The sequence below is a fragment of the Mustela putorius genome, unplaced genomic scaffold (genome assembly GCF_011764305.1).
Source record: "Mustela putorius furo isolate JIRA1106 unplaced genomic scaffold, ASM1176430v1.1 tig00000876_pilon_pilon_pilon, whole genome shotgun sequence".
NCBI classification, from domain to species: domain Eukaryota; kingdom Metazoa; phylum Chordata; class Mammalia; order Carnivora; family Mustelidae; genus Mustela; species Mustela putorius.
Window position 1 is genome coordinate 6,600,782 of NW_025421506.1, and position 10,797 is coordinate 6,611,578.

At 39.9% G+C, this 10,797-nt stretch overlaps 1 protein-coding gene across 3 annotated transcripts; it reads right to left on the reverse strand.

The window, feature by feature from the left end:
* Nucleotides 1–3,487: 3,487 nt before the first annotated feature.
* On the reverse strand, nucleotides 3,488–8,979 carry LOC101687698 (procathepsin L). 3 transcript variants are annotated; one of them, XM_004777423.3, is made up of 8 exons: nucleotides 8,833–8,979; nucleotides 7,536–7,672; nucleotides 7,120–7,242; nucleotides 6,882–7,028; nucleotides 6,498–6,722; nucleotides 5,426–5,591; nucleotides 4,650–4,767; nucleotides 3,488–3,886 (listed from the first exon to the last, which is right to left on the reverse strand). In XM_004777423.3, the coding sequence occupies exons 2-8, from the start codon at nucleotides 7,659–7,661 to the stop codon at nucleotides 3,784–3,786; spliced, it is 1,008 nt and encodes a 335-aa protein (XP_004777480.1). In that variant the 5' UTR covers nucleotides 7,662–7,672; nucleotides 8,833–8,979; the 3' UTR covers nucleotides 3,488–3,783. The 3 variants fall into 3 exon arrangements, with proteins under 3 accessions (XP_004777480.1, XP_012903814.1, XP_044942076.1); XM_013048360.2 differs by lacking the exon at nucleotides 8,833–8,979 and adding an exon at nucleotides 8,676–8,824; XM_045086141.1 differs by lacking the exon at nucleotides 8,833–8,979 and adding an exon at nucleotides 8,664–8,814.
* Between the last annotated feature and the right edge of the window lie 1,818 nt (nucleotides 8,980–10,797).

Here is a 10,797-nt window from a genome sequence, read left to right on the forward strand (position 1 = left end):
GTCAAAAAGTAACTGAGTTTAGGAAATAACACCAATTTCAAATTTTATAGACAAAACATAAATGTGATCTTATCACTGTAACTTTCATCAATTAAAAATTACTAATAAAGAGGCACCTGGGTGGTTCAGTCAGTTAAGCATCTACCTTCATGTCAGGTCATGATCTCAGTGTTCTGGGATCCAGTTCTGCTTTAGGCTCCCTGCTCACCAGAGAGCCTGCTTCTCTCTCTTCCTCTGCTGTTTCCACTGCTTATGCTCTCTCAGATTTTCTTTGTCAAATAAAATCTTTTAAAAATCACTAACAGAAATAGGGCAGGATTTTGTAAAAATACTTTGGAGATGGTGATGGAAATGTGTGCACCAAATGGCCTAATTACAGTAGTTTCCTCTTCTCTGTGGTTAATACATTCCCAGACCTCCAATGGATGCCTGACTGCAGATGGTACCAAACTCTCTACACAAGTTTGACTCTTGAAAAACACAGGTCTGAACTGTTCAGGCCCACTTTTTTTTTTTATACAGTATAGTTGGTTTTTTTTTAAGATTTTATTTATTCATTTGACAGACAGAGATCACAAGTAGGCAAAGCAGGCAGAGAAGAGAGGAGGAAGCAGGCTCTCCGCAGAGCAGATCCCATGACCCTGCGATCATGACCTGAGCAGAAGGCAGAGGCTTTAACCCACTGAGCCACCCAGGTGCCCCTACACAGTATAGTTATAAGGAGTTAAACATAAAGCTACTCCCACATGCTTCTACACAAGGTTATAAACCCTTTTATCCTAGTGAAAATGTCACTTGAAAGACATATACAAACTATACAAAACTATAGTTTTGATTAAGTTAAGCACAGGAGTATTCCAATAGTTTTTTGTTTTTTTGTGTGTGTGTTTGTGTGTGTGTTTTTTTTTACTTTGTTTTTAAGATTTAGAGAGAACATGTGTTGGGGGAGGGAAAGAATCCTCAAGCACATTTCCTGCTGTGGGGACCCTGAGATCAGCCACCCAGCCAAGCCATTCCAACACCCCTCCAATATGCTTCCACATGAGTTTACATAGACTCTTATCTCAAGATTTTATTTAAAGTAAGTTATATACAAGTGTGGTACCAATGGTTTAAGCATATAGCTTATCTCATATGTGTAGGCCCACTTACATGTGAATTCTTTTACATTAGTATGTTTTCCTTATGACTTAACATTCTTATTATAAAAGTACAGATTATGTATAATACACAAAAGGTGTTGTTATTGGTAGTTTCTGGTCAACAGCAGGCTGTTAAGCTTTTGGGGAATCAAGTTATACAGAATTTCAACTGTATAAGGTGGGGGGTAGGGTTGGTACCCCTAAACCCCACATTATTCAAAGGTCAACTATACTGTTTTTTTCCTATATATACATGTAGTATGATAAAATTTAATTTATAAATAAGGTACAGGACAGGATCAACACTAAAATAGATGGTTATAATACTATACTATAGGGGAGCCTGAGCGGCTCAGTTGGTTGTCTGACGCTGGTTTTGGCTCAGGTCGTGATCTCATGGGTTCAGAGATCAAGCCCCAAGTTGGGCTCCAAGCTCCATTGGGGAGTCTGCTTGAAGATTCTCTTTGCTCCTCCTTCCACTCTTTCAAAATGAATAAATCTTTAAAAATATAATGAAGTTATGTGAATATGGTCTCTCAAAATCTTATTATACTCACCCTTCTTTTGATGTAGGATAAGAGTGCCTACGTGATTAAGTTGAAGGACAGGCATTGCGATACAGCATTAGGTTACTGACCCTCTGCTCATCTGCCAAAGGGTCTTTTGCTTCAGCACTGCTGTTGCCTGAAGCCATGTAAAGTGAAACACAGTGGGGGCTGGGGGAGGGCACTTCTATACTCTGAGCACTTTTCCTCCCCTAACAACATGCCCAAGTCATAGCTACACAACACATAAGCCAATTCCTCCTTCATAATTTGCCAAATTTTCTCACCTTTCCTTATTTCCTTTAACTAGGATAAGGAACCATTTGGACAAGTAAATTCAGATTAGATTTTTATAGTGATAAAACTTGTTTCCAGCTCTCTATATTTCAAGTCTATTGGCTCCTTTGAAATTCTTTCAGATGAGAGATGTGGTTTGGTACTTTTCACAAACTTAAAAAGGTTTTTGGAAGTTACAAAAACATCAAATAGTTTAGAAGTCTAAGTGCTTTGACAGACTTGGAACTTTTTAAAAGAAAATGCCATCACACTTTCCTTCAGTTGAGCACCCTGAGATTTCCTTAGAGTCTTGAGTTGTTTCAGGATTCAGGACAGCATTCTGAGTTACCTCCTGTTGCAAGATGAAGGAATCCCTTTCTCAGAGAAAACTTATGTGGTAAATTTAATTTTCTCAAAAATGGCCAATGGACAAAGGCTATTGAAGGTTTTGGGATAAAAGGTGTCTAGCTGTCCTCCATCTCTCATTCTCTTCATAATAGATTAAGGCTAGATTAAATATTTCACCAGTTTATTCACTGTATTTTCTTATTTGATGAGAAGGATGAAATTTTTGAATGCATATATACATGTTTCTTTAGCTTGCAGAATGTATATATACTTTTTACATTTCTCCCCTACTAAAAAAGTTAAAAGTTTTTTACAGGTTAAGAAAATGATCATTTATAATCCACCCAAAGTTGGCATATTTGTTCCATCGTTTCAGTATACAAAAATATTGTTTTATTTGTACTTACTGCCTGTATACAACCATATGATCAGGCTGTTTTGTTCTAAGTTGACTTTTAATTCAGAGATTAGGCAGCTAAGTCCAAGTTTGGCCTAGTGATCACTCCTCCATCTTCCCAAGCTGGGGGGACCTATTTTTTGTAGCTCATGTTCATCTCTTGTGGCTCTTTTAACACGTTCTTCCAGTTCTTACCAAGCATCTGAGACTTGGTTCATCACAGCCATTAAATTTACTTTTGCTAACACAGGGTAACAAATAATGCTTTTCCTAGACGAGTTATTTGGAAAGCCATCTTGGCAGACCAAGACAAAACAGATTTGGTAATCCAGAATCTATCCTCATTCATCTGCAAACTAGTGACATGGTCTTCACCACCAATTCAAAGAGATTGCTTCAGTAACTGGCTCTAAGATTTGTTTTATCCCATAACCTTATTAAATTTTAAGCATCTTGAATCAAGTTGGTCTCCTTTTCTAGTATCTAAAACCTAAGATCCTACATAACTATTCACTATTCTAAAGCGTGAATTGTTAAACTATTAAAACTTTATTGAAACAATTTACCTTTGTCCTTCCAGACTGTCATATTTTGCCAGATTCAAGGATTGGGTCAACAGAGCCAATGGGCAGCTGACACAAAATCTGTGTATTTTTAAGATCCTGAGGGCCACCCAGTGTCCTCCTAATGTACCACAGCATATTCAGTTATGTCTTTATAACCCAGTAATATCTCCCGACTACACAAAAAGTAAATGGAAAACAGAGAAGTTCCACCTCTACATACTGAATTAAATTTTATTTTAAAAGGTGAAGTTTTATATATTCTTTGAAAAAATGAAAATCCAAAAGTTTTAGAATTAAGTAATGAGACTTCAACATTATAAAGCTATTTATAACAGTAAGTAAAGTAGTGGTAATGTTTTACCCTTATAAAAATGTCACAGAATTCAAATCACAACTTGGATCCTCAACGATTCAAGTAGTGTCTTATCTTATACAATAAGGGTTTGATCAGTTTTAAGATAAAATTCCCCCAGATACGCTGTCTTCAAGTCCTCTAATCTCCCGGTCCATCAGCTCACAGTGGGATAGCTGGCTGCTGTGGCAATTCCACAGTGGTTGTTCTGGTCTTTGGCCATTTTTACGTAGCCATTACAGCCCCATTCTGGACCCCAACTGAAAGAAGAGCACATTTTCTGTTTTATACAAAGAATCAAGTACACATTAACTTCATTAATAATAATAGTTAATAATTAAAATAGAACTTTCCACTTATCAGGCACTATTCTAATTACTGTTACATACAGTAGTAAGCATGCTAATTCCCATGAATCCTTAACATTGAAAGATAGGAAACTGAGACAGAGGTACAATTCCAACATGCTAGTCTATTTCTACATGCTATCTTAGAACTCATCTCAGTTCAAGAATTTTAGTGGTGAAAACTGATCCTGACAAACCTCAAGCCTTGGAGTTGTAAAGCAGCATTAAAATGGCAGGACCCCAAATGATAACAGGAACAATGCACAGAGCCCACTGGACTCTTGGAAAATCTTTCCAACTTAAAGAGTCAGCAGTTATTTGTGCTCAGTGTATCTTGCTGAAAAACTGACATAGAAAAAGGAAACCAGCCCTTAACTCTATAGGTGCAACATACTTTATCTGAAACTCTTGGGGCCCTATTTGAGTAAAAAAAAAATTTAGAATTTAGAAATGTAATGTTACAAATACATTGCATTTCCAACACTCTTGCTACAAAATCTTGTAATCAAACATCAGCACCTTTTACTTTTATAAAAGTATCAGCATGTTCACACTTAAGTGGGGGAAAGACTTGTGGGATTTCAAAGTTGAACTTTTTTGGACTTGAAATCAAATACTGATTCCAAACAAGCATGTGCTTTTCAATTTAATATATATAACATTTGGAGTTTTTTACCTGTTCTTGACAATCCAAAATTTATTGTTATTTGAATCTGTTCCTTCAAAGCCATAGCCAACCACCAGTACACCATGATCCAGATCTTTGCTGCTGCAATCTGGATCAAAATAAATGCCTAGGAGAATAAAATTCAATGTCAGGGTAAGAAGCTCCAAGTGACACATGACAGTAACTCACCCTATCTACCAGTTAAGAAAGACATCTCAAAATTCAATTAAATGTTATAAACAAATTCCAAACTAATGTTTAAATATTTACCAAAAAATTGTTAAGGCTCATAAAAAAGGAAAAGTCGAACTCAACTCACTAGGAATCAAAATTAAACTAAATCCAAGATATCTTCTACTTGAAAAAATACAAAGATTTCTAAAGGTAAGATCTAGTTACCAAGACTAAGGGGGTTTAGCCACTCCTATTATTTAGCATAATCCTTTCTATTCCTAAAAGGAAGTAGCACAAGACAAAGTTAACACTTGAGGTACAGGGTTCTTTACAGTTCTAAGTAAACACTTTAAAAAAAAAAAAAGGTCCAACAATTGGACAGTAGTTATGTCAATTATTTGTATTTATGGAATTACATAGCCATTTAAAAATATTTAAGGAGAGTCTCATGTCTCTCTCATGCCTAAAGTATGTCAAATGGAAACATCACTATTAAATGCACTCTCAAAATTCTACAGTCTTGGAAAGCAGGACTCCAAACCAAAAAGTCAACTGCAGTGTTTTCCAATTTTGCCTGCCTAATTTTCAATAGTAAAAATATCAACACCTACCTGATTTATAGAACTGGAACGACTGATGTCCTGCATCAATAGCAACAGAGATGGGTCCTACAGTTGCCACTGCCTTCATAAGGGCCCTCTCTCGTTGAGGGATGTCCACGAAGCCAGTGTCATTGGCAACAGAATACTCAGGCTTGTAGTTACAGCTATCTGTGTCCTATTAAAGGTAAAGGGGAAAGAAAGTTGATCACTAGGAGCTGATCATGAGTTCTAGGACCTCAGGACTCAGCAGTTTGCAGTTTTTTTTTTTTTTTTTTAATTTCATTAACATATAATGTAATATTTGCTTCAGGAGTACAGGTCTGTGTATCATCAGTCTTACACAATTTACTGCACTCACCATAGCACATACCCTCCCCAATGTCCATAAGTCAGCCACCCTATCCCTCCCCTTCCACCCCCCAGCAACCCTCTGTTTCCTGAGAATAAGAGTCTTTTTTTTTTTTTTTTTTTTTTTAGATTTTTATTTATTTATTTGACAGAGAGAGATCACAAGTAGGCAGAGAGGCAGGCAGAGAGAGAGAGGAGGAAGCAGGCTCCTTTGCTGAGCAGAGAGCCCGATGTGGGACTCGATCCCAGGACCCTGAGATCATGACCCGAGCCGAAGGCAGCGGCTTAACCCACCGAGCCACCCAGGCGCCCTGAGAATAAGAGTCTTATGGTTTGTTTCCCTTCCCGGTCCCATAGTTTGCAGCTTAATGATGTCCAAGTCAACTTTGTTGTAAGTCAACAGCAAAACAGTACTGGCTGATTTGAAAGTGAAAATCAGCAGTATGTTTTTTTCAGTGAAAACCCAAGTCTACTTGTCCATAAGAAATCTTACACTATGGAGATTATGTCTAGAATGGTAAATAAAGTCTCCAAGTTACACAGAAATAAGAAGAGTTATACACTAACCATCTATTCAGAGAACCTGTCCAAAAGCTGATAATTTATAGTGGCCGTTTTCTGTCAGTTTACGTCTAAAATGTGAATGCTGAATAAAATGCCTGTTATCTTTGAAAATGTTTAATACAACTTTCAAGAGGAGGGCTGGAATAACAAGATAAAGAACTCCATTTACCCTTGCAAGATACGGATAAGATTCCTCTGAGTCCAGGCCTCCATTGTCCTTAATATATTGGAAGGCAAAATCCATCAGGCCACCATTGCAGCCCTGATTGCCTTGAGACCGAGAGCAGTCCACCAGGTTCTGCTCACTCAGTGACACAAGTTTACCAGTTTTCCGGAACATCTGTCCTTCAAGAGCACCAGTTGCACTAAAAGCCCAACAAGAACCACACTGACCCTGAAAATAAAAAAGTTATCAGTTTACAAGACAACAATAGCCCATATACCTAAATATTCTTAAAACAAAAAAGCAAACTGATGTCACTCCAGTCTACCAAAGCTAGGACACTAATTCCTTTTGGCTTTACTCTTAGAAGGAGACCTACTATTATCGTACCTGATTCTTCACAGGAGTTACATAGCCTTTCTGAGTCCAATCCACAGATTTGGGGATCTCAGCAAAGAGAGGTTCTTGGAACACTTTCCCTTTCCTGTGTTTCTGGTTTCGAAAGCCATTCATCACCTGCCTGAATTCTTCATTGGTCTTAAGTAAGTAAAATGTTGAAAAAATGAGGTTATTCTGCTAAAGTACAAAGAGGAAGCACAAAAAGTTCAGCAATCCAAGCTACACTCACCATGTCACCGAAGGCATTCATTGCCATCGTGAAGCCATGTTTCCCTTGGCTGTATTCCCGATTATGCAGTTCAATCATTTTCATATTCTTCTCCCACACTGCTCTCCTCCAACCTTCTTCATTCTAGAGGCAAATATGTAATATACCTTTATTTCTACTTAAAACTGAGCCCCTCACCAAGTGGATTTGCAGACAGATCGGGAGAAAAACCATAGCTAGGGATGGCTTTATATTTCTGCTGGAGCTGTTCTCCAACAACCATACAACAGGAATTATGCCCGTATTATACTCAAAAATGGGTGCCATTAAGGTACTGCCTTGGTAAAAGCTGATTTCTGGATGCTATTCTCCACCTAAACGCCCAGCAAGGAGGGCCTTTCTCTCGTGGTCCCTCTGGACAGTTTCATGTTACCAACCATGCCATATAATCTTCTGTGCGTTGCCTTCCACTGGTACCACTGTGAATCTAAGCTTTGGTCGAGTTCTGGAGCTGCTGAGGCTATTCCCAAGCAAAGGGCAGTCAGGAAGAGTGAAGTATTCATGTTTCAAAAACCTAGTAAAGAGAATGAAGTGAATAATCAATGAGATGGATCCTTTTTAAAAAGCCATCCTATTTTGTCCTGAGATGCTGTGGAGTAAAAATGCTTAAATCATCTTCCCAAATATTTACAGGTCTGTGAAGAAGGTTATGGATGTGGGTGGAGAAAAACAGGCCAAGGACTTAAAACAGTGGAGGTATGATTCAGCCATCAACTGAAAAACAGGCTGACAAGTGCTGTAGGAATTGAAACTGACTTCACTGTAACAGCGCTGTGACAATTTAGATTTTGATAGGGGTCTCAGAATCTTAGAGCAACTAAGAAACTGTTGGTCCGAGTTATTTACTGAAAATACCGAGGTGACCCAGGAAATCTTATTTATCAGGACACCTGATCTCAAGTAAGGGCAGGGAACCCCCAAGACTTAGGTAGCCACTTCACACTTTTCTTTTAGACTAATGTACAGCACGTCGTGAGACTGATCTTCGAACCGCCAGTTCTTGCACTGAAAACTTTCTGAAAGACCTTCCCAAGAAGTTGGGCAGGAGTGCGCAGTCCCCACATTTGACCTCTGCCGCCAACACTCCCATTCACTCCCCCAAATCGAGGACGTGGTCACGAGGCACAAAGAAGTCCCAAGCCCCCAGTTCCCGACCCCGACCTGGCCAAGGCTCTGCCAGGGATCAGAGCACTGTCCCAGGCGGGGCCAAGAGCGGCGCGAAAGGCGGGGCCGGGGCGGGCCGGGGGCTCTCCATCGGGCTCGTCGCTCTCAGCTTCCAAAGGATGTTGATGCACGGCCCTGCAAGGAGTGCCGGGCCCCGCAGCCAGTGCGTAAGTCACGCTGCCACGTTAACTCCTTAGCCAGGCCGGGTCCCGCCGCGGCCCAGCTATCGGACCTGTGCCCGCCACGGCCCAGAGGCCGACCGATTCCTGCACAGCCCAGGGCCTCCCAGTGGTCTCGGCACCTCCCTGCGTTCCCCAAACCGTCCTCCCCCGACTTCCCACCTCAAGGCTTACAGGATCCAAGCAGCGTCGACTCAGCCGCCTCACCTCCAGGGACGCAGATGTTCTTATTTACGCGGGTCGCACGCGCCCCTCGTCCGAGCCCCGGGGTGGACCCCCCTCTTTTAGTCCCTGTCCCCTACGCAGTGGGTCTCCACACTGAGACGCTTACCTACGGCGTCCACAGCCGCGCCGGCGCACTTCACAGACGCACGCAGCCCTTCCAGATCGCCGAGGCTTGGGATTCTGACGCAGTCGCTTCTGACTCAGCCTTTAAGGTCTCTGGATTTCTGTCCGCTCGGCCCGCCCTTACCGCCTGCCCGCGCGGCGATTGGCTGCGCTGGCCTGTGGGGCAGGGCCTCCATGCGTGGGACTCCCAGCGCGTGACTGGGCTGGGTCTCAACTTGTCCCAGGGCAGCTGGGACCTGCTTTGGTGGGCGCGGGGGTGTTGCGGAGGAGGGAAGCATACATTGTACGTTGTATGTATTATATATTGTATTCTTATAGTAAGCTAGAAAAAAGAAAATGTTACAATAAATCGAAATGAAGAAAAAATACAGGTACAGTATTCTAGGGTATTTATCAAAAGAACTATGGATGTAACTGAATTCCACATTTCAAACCTGTGTTGTTCAAGGGTCAACTGTATGTAAAGATTTAAGGAAATTAATTCAGAAGTGTTTCTAAAATTTTATTTTTTTAATTGCATAAGAAACACCCATTGTAGAAAATATGTTTTAGAAAATGAACACCCCATCCACATTTCAAACCTGTGTTGTTCGAGGGTCAACTGTATGTGGAGATTTAAGGAAATTAATTCAGAAATGTTTCTAAAATTTTCTTTTTTTAATTGCATAAGAAACACTCACTGTAGAAAGTATGTTTTAGAAAATGAACACCCCTATCCTCTCCTTCCTCTTTTCTAAGCATATCTTTATATATATGTTTTTCTTTTTACAGAAATGGAGTCATAGTGCATGCCAATTTGTAGTTAGTTAAAATTAAGTTAAGTCTGTAGAAGCAAAATTAGACAAATATTTTTAAAAGTCAGCAATAACTACAAATTTCATTTTATGGCCTTTAAAAGTAGAGTCCTTTTCATCTCACACACAGCTAAGGATCCAAAGTTCTCAGGTGGTTACAGAAGTGTATTGCATATGGCTGGCCTTTGGTTTTTTGTTTTATCTTAAAAAAAAAAAAAAAGTAATCATGGTGGTCAATACATGTGGAAATGAATGAAGACCACCCACATAATACAAAAAGGAGACCATTCAAAAACAGCCTGAGTGAAGAAAACTTTAATTATGAAAAAAGAGAAGCTTCTGTAAGAGGCTGTTGTCATGGGGAAGCTGGAGGAGAAATAACTAGAAATGGAATCTCGTTTATGTGATTGGCTTGGGGAAAATATTTGGATTTCTCTGGTTTGTCCTGCTTTGGAAGAGGAGGTAAAGAGAAACTGATAGCCATTCAGCAAGAGACAGTTGGAGACAGTTGCTTGAGAGGTTTCTTTTGTGGGTTAGAGTTCTTTGTCATGTAAAGTCTGGCCATTGTTTGTTAACTCAGTCAATCACAAGAAATCTAAATTATTCTAGCACGTGTGGGTTTTACAGTTGCCCTGGGGTCACAGCTCTTTAAGATTGCACAGGGTGGAAAAACCTGCTACCCTGTGAATGCCTGCACTTTAGGCAATAGTCTGGCGGAAGGCTGCCTGGCAGGTGCTGCTCCAAAGAATGGCATCATCTTTGCGTGCTGGAATGTGATACAAAATCAATGGAGGGTGAAATGGCCTCTATTGCAGTTACGCTCAAAACCTAAAATTAAATCAAGAAATATCTAAGTTCAGTAGAATTATAGGAGAAAGCCATTTAAGCAAGAGAGTGGAAGATATTATTGCTCCAACTCGTAATATATACTTATACATAATCTGTTAAATAATGCATTATAGAAATGTGTATTACTAACCATTGTGCTCCTTTTCTTCTTATTCTGTTGCTATTCCTTTGCAAAACAACTTATATGGGTGCTAATATTAAAATAGTCACATTTTAGTCAAGCGACCAAGACTTAGCTCTCTCTGCCTTTGATAAATTCAGCAAGTTAGAATTTCCCAATTCCTATTTAAAATGCTGTCTTTGTG

Coding starts and splice junctions, on each gene's coding strand:
- LOC101687698 (XM_004777423.3), bottom strand. CDS start 7,661: ATGAATACTTCACTCTTCCTGACTGCCCTTTGCTTGGGAATAGCCTCA. Junction 7,243..7,535: donor ACAGAAGATTATATGGCATG/GTTGGTAACATG, acceptor ATTTGCCTCTAG/AATGAAGAAGGTTGGAGGAG. Junction 7,029..7,119: donor TGAATGCCTTCGGTGACATG/GTGAGTGTAGCT, acceptor TACTTACTTAAG/ACCAATGAAGAATTCAGGCA.